This window comes from Perna viridis, chromosome 11, assembly GCF_037379345.1.
Source record: "Perna viridis isolate PV_CMFRI_1.1 ecotype Kerala chromosome 11, ASM3737934v1, whole genome shotgun sequence".
Lineage (NCBI taxonomy): Eukaryota > Metazoa > Mollusca > Bivalvia > Mytilida > Mytilidae > Perna > Perna viridis.
The window spans coordinates 32,401,603-32,418,456 of NC_142455.1; the positions used below are offsets into that span (position 1 = coordinate 32,401,603).

The 16,854-nt window shown below is 30.7% G+C and overlaps 1 protein-coding gene and 1 long non-coding RNA gene across 2 annotated transcripts in view; one reads left to right on the forward strand and one right to left on the reverse strand.

Annotated features, from left to right (window-relative positions):
• The window catches only part of LOC148603759 (epithelial sodium channel subunit beta-like), a 32,025-nt gene extending 15,652 nt beyond the window's left edge, over nucleotides 1–16,373 (forward strand). Inside the window, exons 6-13 of the mRNA XM_088553096.1 lie at nucleotides 5,964–6,127; nucleotides 6,493–6,582; nucleotides 9,354–9,495; nucleotides 10,095–10,173; nucleotides 11,017–11,074; nucleotides 11,761–11,843; nucleotides 13,851–13,926; nucleotides 14,593–16,373. Of these exons, the coding sequence (XP_088409222.1) occupies nucleotides 5,964–6,127; nucleotides 6,493–6,582; nucleotides 9,354–9,495; nucleotides 10,095–10,173; nucleotides 11,017–11,074; nucleotides 11,761–11,843; nucleotides 13,851–13,926; nucleotides 14,593–14,784 (884 nt within the window). The 3' untranslated portion in view covers nucleotides 14,785–16,373. The remainder of the gene's footprint in view (nucleotides 1–5,963; nucleotides 6,128–6,492; nucleotides 6,583–9,353; nucleotides 9,496–10,094; nucleotides 10,174–11,016; nucleotides 11,075–11,760; nucleotides 11,844–13,850; nucleotides 13,927–14,592) is intronic.
• On the reverse strand, nucleotides 2,529–8,424 carry LOC148603760 (uncharacterized). The gene is made up of 3 exons (XR_015916669.1): nucleotides 8,322–8,424; nucleotides 7,307–7,507; nucleotides 2,529–4,904 (listed from the first exon to the last, which is right to left on the reverse strand). It is a non-coding gene; the product is annotated as an uncharacterized LOC148603760 (long non-coding RNA).
• Nucleotides 16,374–16,854: the final 481 nt, after the last annotated feature.

The following is a 16,854-nucleotide window of genomic DNA, read 5'->3' on the forward strand; positions in this document are numbered from 1 at the left end:
GGATGAAGAATGAATTTGAGGTATTGTGTTTGTTAAATTTATTTAATTCAGGGCAGAACTGTTTGGCAATATTTATGTAAATATTTTTTGCATTCAATCAGCAATTCAATTTCAAGTTACAAAATGATTTTTCAAACACAATTCACTTTAAGACTGCCTCTGTATGATGCTAAATATGTAATTATTATTAGAATTACCTTTGTGATAGCTGTTTGGTCTACTAAATGATACCAAAAGTACTTTTTCTCTCTCTAAAGGGAAATCTAGAAAACAATTAGATTAAATGTAATTGAAATAAAGGCCATACTTAATTTTTCTGTACATTCACCATTGATATCATTGTATTGGACTTAAGCGAAAAAATGATACATGTGCAGTACTAATCATAATTGATAACAGATACTATTGGAATAGACAGTATGTTTTTTGGACAAGTAAAATACAATACAACAATTAAAACGTTGATTATTCAAAAATATGTTCCATGTATATCAATGTTTGACTGATTACCAAATTAAACTATCTTTATATATTGTTTGTATTGTTGTACAAAAGTGGTTTGCAACATCGAGGAAATAAGCCATCTTTAATCCAACGTATCGACAATGATATCTCACTAGTATCTTTGGAAAAAATAAAAGTCGCAAAATCTGTCATTTTGCAAAACAGAAAGTATATCACATTTATACCCCTGAGACTATATTGTGGAAATAAAACAAATCAACCAGAATCTCCTTGAAAGCTTAGTATTAAATTTGAAAAAAAGAATGCACCCACAAGCCTTACTCAAGCTAAAACATATTGGAAACAACATTATTAAATAGCTGCCATACACATATTCAGTTTTCTTTAAATTTAGATTGAGTTTGAATAGGTACTGAGTTTGTCTACATCAGGCAAGAGGTATACATTTAAGACATATTTTATATAGCTTGGGTCTGTTTCTGTTTCCATATATATTGCAGCCAAAGGTAACAGAGTCACATATCACTTCCTCCTTCCTCGCCATTAAAAATCCTATACCAAAAACATTGGGTTTTCACCGAAATAATGTTAGAAAAAACAGGCATAGCGTCAAATGTAGAACAAAATACAAATTATTAAAATGAGTATATTTAGCTTAACAATTATTGAGTTTGATCTATACAGGTATGTCCTACCCCATAAGTAAATAAAAAAACCGCGTTATATAAAGTTTAATAAAAGAGACAATTCCTAAGACAAATTTGAATGTTAAATTGAAAAGCAAATATATAACTTCATTTAAAATGCCTTTTTAATATGTTTAGTATCAACACTCTTACTATCGGGCTTTGTTTAGAATCTATAGCGTCATCATTATAGATTTGTTTTGCAATTTAAATGCATTTACTGCAATTTTGTTACCATCGTGTTATATCATAAACTATTCTGAGACATTTAAATAAAAACTAAAGATGTCCATGTCTATTTGTGGAATGTATACGACTTTCAAGTATTTTGCAATGTTTTCAAATAAAAATCATTCCGAATTTAGCAATATATCTACAACTTTATATCTAATTAATCATAGTGTTATAACCATGCTATAGCAAAAACAAAAACAAAAACAAAAACAAAATATACCATAAACATACTGCTTTGTAAAGTTGTATTATTTTTTCTTCAAGTTTAAATATGACTGATCAAGAAAGCTTCCCGGAAAATCATCTATGCGTAATTAGCATTATGGAATTGATTGCCACTCCCCAGATACGAGTATAACATGTGTTGCTTGGTCCCTTTGACTATCTTGAAATGCTGTTTGAGTTTTATTGGCTTAATAATATCATATGAGTTTCATTTGTTGTTATGTTAATTTGATGAACTTAAAATACTGTAGATTAATGGAATTAATTACTTTCTTATTTCTGTCGTATACTCTCTTCTTGAATATTTGCTACTATATCTGTTTGTGCTTTTGAAAGTTATTTGTTTACGCGTTTTTGGTGTTTTTTCTCTGATTTTTTTCCTTGACAAGTAAAGGATTTGTTATCATTTTTCATAGTTTCAAAAATAATAAAGTATGCGAAATGCTTTCCGTTCAATTATCTTTGAAATGTTCAAAGAAAACTGTTTCAATTTCTCTCCGGTGGTATAATCAGTTGAAAGACAACACCAAACAAATGCACTTTTCTAGAGTGTCATTTGATGTTATGAAATATAAAGTATCAATAATAAATGTGGTTTAGATTATCTATATTAATCTTTTTTGTTGTAATTTAAATGATCAAATCCAAGATATCTACTGTGTTCGTAACGTTGATCACATAAAAGTGCTTAAGAAGCCTTTCTATACATTGGCAACTTTAAATTCTGTAAATTGTAGTCAATTGATACCGAATTAATTTATTATTTAGATCTGTCTAAGATCTAAGTTTATGGATTATGTATAAGCGTATATGAATTTTACGTATCAAATAACAATTTGAAAAATATCTATTATATTTCTAAATTCTAGATCATTTTCAAACAGTTATAAGCATCTACTGAAGGGAGATCAATCTTATTCTTCTCTGTCATCCGTCAAAATCATCCAGATGCATGTATTTTCAGTCATCAAATGAAGTTTGAAAAAAAGCAAACAAATTGTCCTTAAATTATTCAAAAAGATTCTTTGGCATAAATCAATATATGGCAATATTACAAACATTAATATAATAAACCACCTTCCAAGGGGGAGATAACTGGCGGACAAAATTACTATAGAAATGTAATAGAAATGTTAGCTTTTTTATATTACAAGAAAAACAGTTTTTTTTCTTTTTTGAATCGTGAAGTGATGTAAAATAAGTGTTCATTATACACATTATTAAGAAATTTATCGGCTAGTTGTAAAATAGTAAGCGAAACTTGGAAAATCCCATACAGAGTCTATACAAAATTTTGTAAAAATCACACAAATTTAGCGTCAATTATTATCTATCAAATAGAAGATGCCCAACACTCTTCACCGCAGCATACAAATACTTTAAAATACCACTAATAAATGATTATATAAAAACTACATGGAAATACAAATTAATTTTACAAACATAATTCGTAGTTTATGGCTACAGGTCGATACAAGAATCATTCTTGGTAATACACATACGGTTTTAACTATCTGACCATCGCTGTTCTATCGACAGTCCGTTGAATACCAGTTGTTTCAAATAATTAATGTTACAAAAACGTCTTATAATAGCTATACGATTTCAAAGTAAAAGGACTCAGACAAAAATGGCAGATTTAAATATGATTTATTCGTTATCATATCGTTCATGGAGTGACGTAATAATTGATTTGTCGATTGACTTAAATATGAATTGACCAAATCTAAATATAGAGCATTAACGACGACAACATTTTAAACATATTGTTATGATGGAGATGACCATATATGAAACGAATAATGATGTCGTCCGTAATAAGTAAATATTTGAAACTTGCTGCAATTTAATGTGTTCCCATACTTATTTGTTAGGCGATACTTTAATATCTTGAAGACATATCATTTATGTAAAGTTAAGTTTAGAACACTTAGAACTCATATTGAATAATGTATAAGTCTTGCAACATTTGTAAATGCATCCCTGTTGATGTACGTTGTATATCAATAACTTTTTATGAGTCATAGAATTGTAACTATGTCATATATTGACATATCCTCTGTACAATTATATGATTGAAAAGATGATTTTAGTCAACAATTGTATCTTTAAAAATATTATAACTTTTGATTTGAGGTGCACTTACATGTATTAAATGACAATTAAATTGTCGAGATAAAGCTTATCGAACTACTGTTCACAAATTGTTCAGTTATGATATTTACTTAAGGCAGAGATCCTTAAGGTATCTTGGGTACGGGCAATTGCTACGTGCATTCAGTTTTTTATCTGTCGTCACAAACTGGCATCCCATCAGTATTGTTAAGTCAAACATAAATTTCACTTTAACAAAAATAAGAAAAATAAAAAAAATTGGCAAATAAGAGGTAACTTTTTTTAACTTCAAATCATAAAGAAAATGTTTGAAAAATTAGACGTTTCCCTTGTGGTTCACTATATATTGATTTGTGTATTTTGATGAAGTTAAAATCGTGTTTGAAGTTTAAGAATAGGGACTAGATAAGTAAAATAATTACAACTGTCGCTAATTTTTAGAATTTGTTTATCTATCTATATTTACTTCTTTTGTATAGGGAATGCAAATCTCGTCTTGCAACCCTGTTTTTTTTTTATCAGAATAGGGCCTCGTCTAGTATTCAAATGCATAGATATTTGTCATTTACATGGCATTGAGTTCAGTATTAAGAGCAAAACGTCTTTGTGTTAATGGTGTTGTTTTACCAAAGTTTGTTCATCGTTTGTACTAAGGGAGTTTGAGGTGCTCATTTATTTTTGTTACTTTGCATGTATTATTATGGTTGCTTAATGTTCTTAGTTGTGTTTGTCTGTTTTCCTGTTTTGTTCATGGATTACATTCTTTTGGTTTCCGCTAGAATCTTGGTTCTCTTGATTATTCTTCCCCTGCTACATTGTATATAAGAATTGTGAACGTTTTTTTGCCACATTGTTTATAAGGACCGTCTCCTTTTCCACGAATTTGGGTATAAGGATCGTTTCTGTTTTCTGCCACATTATGTATAAGGATAGTCTCCGTTTTCTGTCGCTTTTGTATATAAGGATCGCCTCCGTTTTCTGCTACCGTGTGTATCAGGATCGTGTCTGTTCTCTGTTACATTGTATGTAAGGATCGTCCCCGTTTTCTGCCCCATTGTGTATAAGGATCGTCTCCGTTTTTTTCCCAAGTCATGTGATTCTAATATCTTTGAATTGATCTCCCGGTTTTAAGCGTCGTTTTTAAGAGTCGGTGTTTGACCGATATTTCTAATTTGTTGACTGAAAATAGAAATGAAGGTTTTAATTATATGATACCTTATTTTAAATGCTTTTTGTCAAATCTTTTCGTAACTTAAATACGTTTAATATTACATATGATACTCTATGATAAACGATGTTAATTTGACGAGCTGAATTACATAGAGTTCTTATCTGATATGATTTTGCCTGAATACTCAGATACTATCAAAAAGGGATTGACGGTGCTTTTGAAGAAAAAATATGTTTCAAATTATTGTAGTTGATAAGAGAATTTATGTTAAGAATATCCTCAGAATAGGTTATATATTGCCTTGTATATAAGATCTTATAGAACATCGGTAATGCAACATCAGCTATCATATTAAAATCACTTTCAACAGCAGCATTTCCCAAAAAGATTGCTAGTAATAAAATGTAGGATGAAATGGCATCTGAGCATATGAACGCATGCAATGTTTACAAATATTCGCTTCTAAGATTTTAATGATTTCGAATTACATTTTACACATTTTGTTTGACTTGCCTTTTTATAGTTGCTAAAGGCGAAAATGTTCAAAGAGTTTATTTGTTGACCTGGATTTTTTACTAAATGTCATTCGTTTCACTATATATATCCGACAGAGCAGTGTAGCGAATAGAGTCGTCACATTCTGAGACGTTTGAATAATATTGATTTATTGTGACATGTATCGTTAATTTGATCCTCTATCATACATAGTAACACCTAGATGAACTTTCCCTTATATATCGTGAACCAACTTACAGCTCTAGATTATTCTTACAAAGGGGAATGACCCGGTCAGCGAAAGCTGTATTTTTATATAGACTAGCTGGCCGAGTGGTCTAGGGTGCTTGAGTTTTGTGCAGGCCGTGTTGCCATAGATGTCACAGCGGAGGAAACGACAAAACATTTGCTTCGCTAATTTGACAGTTGTATCATTGTTAGGATTTTGTCCGACCCTTCTATGCTTACACTATGTTCTCTGTATCAATTCGATCCGATGGAGCAATGTAGAAAATAGAGTCGACACAAATTCGCAAATTTGACAGATCTTACATCGTTGGAAATTTTTACAGGTATGGTACTAACGATAAATCTAGAGAATCACGAAGCAATAGAAGAACTAACAGAGGGCTACGGTATGCGATTAGTAATTCACGAACCTAGAAGTTTTCCGTTACCCATGGAAGAGGGCATGACAATATCTGGTGGATATGAAACATCAATTGGTCTTAAAATGGTAAAATACCGATAGTAAACGGCGAAAATGGTGAATTTGAGTAAAGACATAAAAACATAAACAAACAAACAAACAAACAAACAAACAAAAAAACAAAATAACAAAAACAAAAACAAAAAACAACAGTAAATTGTCTCAAACAAACGGTGGTTAACTTCCTCGAATTAAAATAATAAAGTATTTCTACAATAAGAAGTAACTCGAGAAAAAGTCAAAAAACCTATCTAATCGTTGTACGATTGTAAGCCTTGCGTATGAAATTGTTCTTCTTTATACGATTGGATCATAGAAACGCTTCATTAAAGTACTGTGAATTGTACTGAAAACATATGTTTATTTTGTTTTTAACAAATCTATGTTTATAGACAAGAATTGAGAGGAAAGGAAAACCTTATGGAACATGTATTGACCCAAAAGTGTATTTTATGACGTATGGTATACGTTATTCCACACAGGTTAGTGTATTATGATCTTATAGTATAGAAATGACCTACGGACTTTGCTCTAATAATTTATTTGTGCAGTAAAAGAGAGAAAACTTTGGTTTATTTTATCAAACAAACGATATACAAAATTATGCAAACAATTCTAGATATGTGGTATACATCTATGGAATGTTATTCCGAATTTAGGTGTTGATTAAAATAAGGACCAGTCTTTAGTGGAGTCCGAGTTGTTCATTTGCTTTTGTTACTTTGTATGTATGATTTAAGTTCCTGTATGTTCTTTGTTGTGTATGTCTGTTTTCCATGTCTGGTCTTTGTCCCTGGATTACATTCTTTTGATTACCGCTATAACCTTGGTTCCCCTAATTACTCTGAAGATTTGATGTCAGAATTCATAACGATTTAAAAAAAGGTCATCACTTCTTTGACGAAAATCCGCAACTACTTATACAATTATGTGTCACTGTTGAGAAAGTTGACAAACACTTGATATATGAACATACAGAATAATGCATAATTGGAATATATAAACAAAACTGAGAACGCTAATGGTAAATTAAGTTGTCCAATTGCGTAAAGGTGTCAAGTCGACAGAAAACGGTGTCTTATTGAAATCGATATAAAAAGAAAAAAATCCATCCATCTGACTGAGGGGGTTTTAAGGTACTTGACTACCCTGTCGGGTTTCGCACGTCTCTCAGTGCACATTTTATACCAGTAAATAACAACCCACCCATTAATAGAAGGTCTATGTGAAACATGACTCCGTTCGTCTATCTATTCTTCCGTCGATCCATTCACTTTTTCATAAAAGTGTTCTCTTTAATTCGTGTTGTAGTGAAACGCCTGGCACGATCAGACCGGTCGTTGAAAGAACAGACTATGTGGTTGTTTAAATACTATTTATGCAAGATGTATATCCAGATTAAATTCCCTATAACACAAAAGTAACATTATAACTCAAGTGCAAAACAAGATAACTCTATCATCGTTAAACGACAATTCATTGCACCAAATATCTAAAAAAAAAAAAAAAAACATAATGTATACGAACTTCGTCATCCTATTTACACTCATAAATTTATGGTATGAAAATTTATGCCTGAGAAAACATAGCCCAAGTCTCCAAAAATGGATTGTTTGCACATCTATGTGATAAATAACAATTTTCACCTCTACACAAAATACAATAGCTTGAAAAGAAAAGCAGGGCATGAAACAAGTTATTGATCAAAATAGTAAAATTCATATATCATAACATCAATATCCTTACATGAGGAGTAAAGACTGAATACCATACCTCACATGAGGCACAATGGACTCATCCAATATCAAAAGTACATGTAACTACCTCACTGTTCTGACAAATGCTTGTCTACATGTACAATAAAACAACAATCATAAGTCATCTTCTTCCATGACTGCAACATATTTACCTCAAATGCTTGTATCAAGTACACAATATTTAATGTAATTTGAATAAGTGAAACTGTCAAATAGCTATTTTTAAACTTAACATGTAATTATTATATGAGTTTATATAATACCACATTCGTCTAGGTCAAGTTATAACTAACAGTTTTAACTTCTATTTAAACATTAAAACAGTTTCATATGATTTTAACTAATATCTCAAGTTTACTATACTTTTACACATTCAAACCAGAAGTTTCAATCTTCTAAAATTAAGGTATAGAATGTTAGTGAATAAATATAAATAAATAAATGTTAACATTAGAATAACTGACCTCTGAAAACTTCAAGTCAACTCAACCTTCTACAAACTTCGAGATAAGAAATATGGCTACCGACTAAAAGGAGATCTCTAACCAATACAATATAGAAATTTCCCTCCAAAACCCAACTTACAAAAGGTAAGTGTCAAGATTGACCTAGGGTCACTCTAATTTGCATACTATGAATAAGTAAGACACATGTACTAAAAATCGAAACATACAGGTAGTTCTAAAGGTAAGTCAAAATACTAAAATACTGAGTACTGGTCTTAAGTCATCTGAAGAATAACAACACATCGGTAAAAGAAGTCAATAAATATCATACAGCACTTCAATAATAGACACAATAATCATTTACACATAATATAAAAAACCCACCGTACGAGCGTATGATTCGATTGAAGATTAATGCAAGAACAAACTCCTTTTGACCACTATGATTACGCATCGACATATGGTAACTTGAGTGGTGATTCATGTTTAAGGGAGCATTCTAGAACATCTTATGAAACATTTCTGATTATTTGCTGAAAATAAATCTTGTTTTGTTTATTATTTTCAGATGTAACATAACACTAACTCGATGCGTACCATGTTACACTAAACACCATTTTTATTTTCCGTGCAAAATGTTTTCCGTTTTTTTTTTCTCTCTTTTTTTAGTTTTTGTTTTGTTAGTAATTCTATAGTATAATTCTTTGGGGCAGCATTTTAGTAAAAGTGTGAACAAAACAATAATTAAAGGAAAACTCAATTGATCAAGTGATTCATGGAACAAATTTCTGTGTTGTACAATTTGAATATCGGCTCCTTGTTTGAATTACTGCCTTTGAAATGCCAAAAAGATTATATTGACCATGGAATATTCAGGCTTTCAGGAGTTCAAAGGGTGCGAAAAGATATAGATAATCCATGGACTTTTTAATCCCATATAGTTAATAGCGTAGAAAACAAGTAGTGCATTTCTCAATAGTCTATCTGATATAACTGTTCAAATATTGACTGCGAAAATCTGTTTTTTTTATAAGTTTGTTTTTTTAACAGGCATGTATACAACAGTGCTGGGAGAAACAGGCTGACGATACGTGCGGCTGTAAAGTTGGTCTTGTTCAAACTGAAATTAACAGATTTCATGACAATACAGAACAGAATAATGATACAATTTTAGGCTGTTTCACAGAAGACAGTAAGAACTTGTTGTACAGTTTTGCAAAAACGTTATAACAAAAAGTTGAATTTTGTTGAAGTTGTTAAACAATTTATTCTATATCTTCACAAAAAGATACTGCTGATTAATTTGTACATAATTTTAAATGGTTAAAACGTTATGGTTATTTTTATTTATTTGTTTGTTCTGTTCCTATGAGTTTGGAATGTTTTGAAAAAATATGGGTTACTCTTTGATTCTGGTTGGTAATGTTTAACTTTTAAAGTAATCTACATGTACAAATACATTTTGTTTAATATTTGCTTGACTCGGAATAAATTAAAATCTAAAGAAACTAACAACCAAAATATAACAACAATCCAAATGTGCAAGATATGATAATCAGTTGGTCCTCGAATAACATAGAGTAATCATAGGATAATTCATATATGATTCTAATTTGTTAATTTTGACAAAGTAACATATGATGATAATGCGCAAATTATATGTAAACAGAATCATTTGATTATCATATGACTAATATGATGATAATATATTTTAAACGGTATGATTCAAATGTTTGTCACTTTTTGCTTCGTATAGTATTAAATGTCATCATGTTTTTTTATTTTATACAGCTAGAAAATGTTCCATTGATGTGAGAAGAGAACTACTTAATGAAGTCGATACATATTGTGATTGCCCACAACCATGTTTGTAAGTCAACAATTCTCTACAAAACAAAGATTGAACCATTAAAAGATTCTTATCTAATTGAACAAAATATCTTCATAAATAACGCATGGGACTTAAACCGGTAATAAAATACAGAGATAATTCGTGTGACTTATAACCAATAAGAGCATAGCAAACGTTAATCTTAAAATTCAAAATGTCCACTTTTGATTTTTTTCAGTCAAAGTGTGACTGTTTATTTTTTGAAATTGTAATACGATATGAAATCGGTTTAGAGATAAAGGAACACAAAATAAACATGTTATGAAGGCAAAGGCATTTGTACAATACGGCGATAAAAAACACATATTATAGCAGAATATTAACATGGGGATGTTAGAAATACCATCAATCGTACATAAATTTGATATTGACAGCATCCACACACACATAACCAACATCTGCCTCATCTATCTTAACCAAAATTTGAAAACAATTCATACATATAGAGCCGTAATTTTTGTGGCGAAAATTTATCTATTCTCTTCTATATAGTGGAAAATGGCATTGTCCCATGAAACAGAAAATTGATAGCGGACAGAAGTCAAAATCGCTTACAAAGTATATCCCATATATATAAAGCAAAATTTTAAATCAACCTATAAAATAGGGGACAGTGAACCGAAAAATGACGAAAGAACGGACAAGATGATTCCAAATATACTGCCTATAAGATATAATGTGTATCTATACTACAAAAAAAGAATCACCACGAATCAAAATCTTAGGTTTACTGCTTTAATTTGCATCAAATAGTTTTCAAACAAAATTATGGTTTTGATGACTTTTTCATCATTTGAAAGTGTTGTATTTTATGCACAATAGAGAGAATACCTATTCGACCACCTTTTCTGGACGTATTTGGCCACATAATACAAAGTTGGTAAGTCCAATTTAGAACTTTTATTATATGTGTATTTGGTATCCGGCATCATCAAAGGTAAAATGACTTTTCCCTTCATTTGGTATTTTTACTCATAAATAACACACAGATCAGAACAAAAAACTGGTTTTGAGAGCCATGTCTCTAGACTTTTATACCTTTGGTGTTATATCTCTCTGTTAAAGCTGTCATCAATATAAACTTCTTTTCATAATGGGTGTTAGTATATATAAATACATTTACCCAACGAAAGCAGTGAAACCGCATTGACTGTAACAGAAAACTTTGAAAGTACGTTTCTAATGTCGCAGGAAAATATTTTTCAGTGTTTTTTTTATCCTTTTCCTATAAGTCAATACAAATTTAAAACACTTTAATATCTTTAAAATAGACGTGTTGTGTCAGTTGTTAGTATGGCGTGCCATTCCCCTGAAAAACGTGTTCTTAGTGTGTTTTTATCATAAAATAAAGATAAATCATAAGTACAAAAAACAAACAAACAAACAAACAATCAAACAAACAGAAAAAAACAAGTTCAAGCAAACATCTAATAGCCCATCACATATTCAATGAATTCCGTGTACCTTATCACGAAAATCTGCGTAATGATTAGGCAATGTCATTCATATCATTTCAGTTTTGTTATTTGCTAAGATGATAAATCATTACATTCATTATATTAACAGAAAGAACTAACAAAGCAGGCATGTACAAACTACAACTTTACTGATGGTACACCATGTGAACTAGAAACGTACAGTGGCAAAGAGTACGATTTTACGTTACATTATTATATTTTATAGTCGAAACAATCAAAAGCACGTGAGCAAGTAATTTAGAAGATTTTGCGAACACCCCTTGTGGCAAGTTTGCTCATATTTGAATGTGTTTTATTAATTTATGTTTGTATGCTACTTTTATCCTTATACATTGTAATACCGTGCAATATCCTCTCTGATCTTTCATGTTTGATTTTGATAAAAGGGAAACTAAAAACAAGATAGGTTTGCTTGTAGTGTTACAGATGTCCTTCATATTGGTATTCATTTTTTTTAAACAGTTATACTACTAGTGGGACAATCAAGCGAGCAGTAAAATGATAAGCAGGGTGATATATAAATTGATACAAAAGGCAACGTCTAATCATCTGCATGGGATTGACTCATACTAAATGGCATACTTATATCATCCAAATGGAAACAAATAACGTGAAAACCATGAGAAAAAAATAGAGATAAGATGGGACTTGCTCACTCTGGCGGAAGATTTCATTCCTTGTGCATGTATTGCAAAATAATAGATGTAATCGATGCTGGAATCAAATTCCCATTTTCCTTTTATTCAGTTGTTAAAACTTCATTTAAACTTTTTAAATGGTACCTAGATTTTAATATATTCTTATTTCAAATGTTAATATGATGGAACTCCTTGAATGAGTAATCAAAGAAACCAAGGTTATAGCGGTAATCAAAAGAATGTAATCCAGGGACAAAGACCAGACATGGAAAACAGACATACACAACAAAGAACATAAAGTAACTCAAATAATAAATACAGAGTAACAAAACCAAATGAGCAACTCGAACTCCACTAAAAACTGGGAGCATGGACCAGATGTACCGCTAGGGTAAGCGTCATCTGCTTTTCTAGAAACACCAGCCGAGTTGCTCATAAAAAGTCATGTCCGGGGTGGACGACAGAGGGAAGGAAAACTATGACACGTTGAATAAATAAGTTTTCACGGCGCAGATAGGTACGCCGTAGCGATCAAAGGGTTCATGATGACGACCATATAACTTTTGTAGTGATGACTTCATTCTTGTAGCAACAAAACTCTTTTCCAGAAACCTATTTTTTATAATTCAAACGCAATACAAAATGTCTGCGTTGTTTCGGCAAGCTCTGGCATAATGTAGGAGCTGTGATATGAACACTCCATACGCAGGTGCTAAAAAGGATATTGCCACAGATGAGAGGAAAGTTGACAATTCTGAATGAAAAGTTACCACGTTTGTCGTAAAGTTTGGTCAATAGTTATCCTTTACCATCAATTTCTAAGTGTAGGTCAAGATATGAGACTGAACTCACAGTGTCTGTAGTATCTTTTATCTCAATTTCTTTGGGGTGGATGTGATGTATCAAACCCCCGAAATTAGGATTGTTTAAAAATAATACGCCATCTATATAGCGGAAACTGAGATTAAAGGATCCAGCTGAACGACACTCTTTCTCCCGGATCAGATCAGCTTTAAAGTTAGCCCCATAAGAGTGAAGGAATAGGTCAGCAAGTAGAGGAGCACAATTTGTACCCAATGAAATGCCGACCGTTTGTTGAAAAATGCATCCACCACACTGGACAAATATGTTGTCGATTAAAAATTCCAGCATTCTGTGACCATCTTCTGTATATTTGGAAGATGATATGGAATAATTTGTTTACAAAGTATGAGAAGTCTACTATGAAACTAGATATTAACAAATATTTCAATCGAAAGGTGTGTTAGTACATTAGCCCAAATCCCTAGACTAAATATATGAAGAGGATCACTCGTTTTTTATCACTGTGTTACTATCTTTTGTTTGATGATGTTTGATATCATATTTGTAAAACAAATAAAACAATTATGCCAATAAAATATGGACATTAAATGAAGGTTACATTATAATTAAGTATAATTTAGATACATATTTCTACCAATTAAAAAATAAAACCATAATACCTTTCAAAAAGGTTGTACTAATGTTTGATTTGTTTCAAGTGCATGTTTTGTTTCAGGCACAATTTCCTTAAGGTAAACATCTACTATGAAGATCTGAATTATGAGGTGATTACAGAAGAACCTCTGTATGACGTAAGTAATAGAAAAAACATAGAATATACTGAAATAGTTCAGTAGAGAGTTTTGTCGGTCCTTCAAGGAATGTTATTTCATATTAGGTATAAAACTGAGGTATTTATCATGTCGACAACAAGGGTTATGACTTCGTGTACACGTATCATTATCTACACATAACAGCATGTTACCACACCATATATGCATGACATCATTATCTCCCTAGGATAAAGACCAGACAGGGAAAGCAGGCACAGACATCAGAGAACATGGAAGAACATAAGCAGCAGTAAACAAGCAATCAAAATTCCAATAAAAACCAGGACAATTGCATACAATGCGTACATTGCACATTTTTTAATATATGGATTACTTAAGATAAAAAAAGTCGTCAGATGAGTTCTGGTCATTCTGGTCATTGACATAAATGCTCATATTCGACGATGTATAACAGAATACTTGAAAGAAGTCCCATAATGTCAGTACAAAGTCATAACATTTCATTTTCCTTAACTCGGTAACAACTGCGATTAAACAGACATTAATTCACATGCAGGTATGTACTGAGTGTATATTCACATTTTTACAAAGATTGTTTTGCTGATTTTTAGCAAGATTAAAGCTAATTAAAAGTTAGTCAATGCATCATTTATTCAAAACTGAAAGTGATTTTTGTCTGTATAGGCAACTCAGTTAATATCTGATGTTGGTGGATCCATGGGACTTTGTCTTGGAGCTTCTCTCCTTTGTATATGTGAGGTATTTGAAGCAGTAGTAATGGTACTTTTTGTCCTGGTGAAGAAATTACGTGGTGATAATGCTGTTCACGGGATTCATTTAACACAAAATGAAGAGATGAAATCATCAAAGAAATGATCCTTAACATCATCTATTTTTGTAATATAATACAGGAAATATAACAGCTTTATAGTCATGATAATGGAAATCATGTTCAACATGTACAATACTTAAATTATATTTTCAATCTTAGTTTCATTGTTTTTTTGTTTTGTTTTGTTTTCTCTTGTTTTCTTTGCTTTTGTTTTGTCTTTTGTTTTTGTTTTATGTATTTATATAAAAGATATCAAGGAGAGGCGCTCGTGTATTCCATAAAGCTATTCTCCAGATGAACTATATTCTGTATTCTTAATTTTTGTTAAAAATCCCAAGTAGCAATATATATGTATGTACCTATGTTATATCTATATTCATACTTTTATGCTGTGCCGTCTCATTGTGTAGAAAATAACATGCACTTAAAAAAAGTTTATAAACATTATGAATATACATTAAATTTAGTTATTACTTCAAATCCAAGATTATATTTAAATGCAATATGAAATAAAAAAAAATAACGATATACTGAAAACATGTAAAAGGAATTCAACATTATTTTAAAAAAAAGTAATAAAACTTTTTTGTATGTGTTTTAATTTAAATATTTTAAACTACAAAAAGTGTTCTATACTGTTTAGCTTTGTGTCTTTTTCCATTAATAAACCAAACAATAATTCTAGGTTCCATAAGCTGTGAAATTCTAAAATCGAAAAAAAAATTAAAATCAATTAAAATTAAAGTAACTCATTTTCATTATCAAAACAAACGACTCTCGGCCAGTTTGTTATGATGGTGACACTAAATTAAACGAGTTAAAGTTTTGTAATATGCAAGTTTCAAGATTAATTTTTCTCTTTCGGGATCAGTATCTCCTATGTTGTTTTCTTTTTTCTTCTATTTAAAGTTACGGAAAAAAACGTAAGAAACGTCACAACGTCGTTTTCTTATTGTTATATATATAAGACTATCTTACCAACTGACAGCAAACCATGCCTCATCATACATCGTCCATTGTATGACATTACAGAAATGTAACCAGAAGTAGATTTAGGACCAAATCATAGAGAACTATGTTAGAAAGACTGTTAAACATTCTGTGTCCTTTGTCCTATTTGTGATGATTAGGTGACAATACCTTGTTTCTGCGTTGTGGGTTGGGAGTTTTCAGTTTTCTTTTCAGTACTTTTTGCCCTTGACGAATGTGTAAAGCGATAAGTTTAGGCCCATATACTATATTTATTAACGTTTTATTTTATTTGTATGTAGTTATTTTATTATCTTTTAAACGTGGCTATTGGTCACTCATTCATCATGACTGCTTCCTGCAACCCTACCTACTCTAGTTTTTTGTTTTCACCCTTAATATTTTATGGCCATTTTACCTAAGCACCGTTAAAGTCTTGATTGTTTCCCAAAAGAAACATGTTTTTGAAAAATGAAATTGTCTGCCTATCTATCCTGTTTTTTTTTCTTCCTGGAAGCAGGAAGCAAGACCATTTTGTTTGTTTGGTCTTATCATTTGACAACAGTGCTATTTATTTATCTTAATTTTCTACGTTTATACGTTTGGTCAAAGTTGTTAATGTTGAAATAATTAGAATATAATAATAATAATAATAATAATAATAATAATAATAATGAAATATAATAATTCTATTTAAGACCATTTTGCTATAGAAAATGTCTTCGCAATAATCAACTTTAATGAATAAAAATGTACATACATGTTCAGCTCAGAAAAAAAAAAACAATTCGTGTTACTTCCTCATGTTCGGCCTCATTTTAAAAGGATAGATCGTAGTGAATATTATTATCTGTTTATCTTTGATATGAAATAGATTTTTTTCTCATCATTAAGAGTAAAATGTTCAAACGGTGTATGCGTAAATGCTTTATAAACTATAAAACCATCTTAATCAACTTATAAATGGTCATATAAGACAGCTGAGCAAACAAAAAAAAAAGAAACAAAAAACAAAAAAAAACAAAAAACAAAAACAAACGAAGAAGTAGAGTCATGAATAGTCACAGTACTCTCATTCCAGATTTAAAATAAATTGTAAATCATAATATGTATGCCTATATAGTGTTTAATGTATAAAACTATTC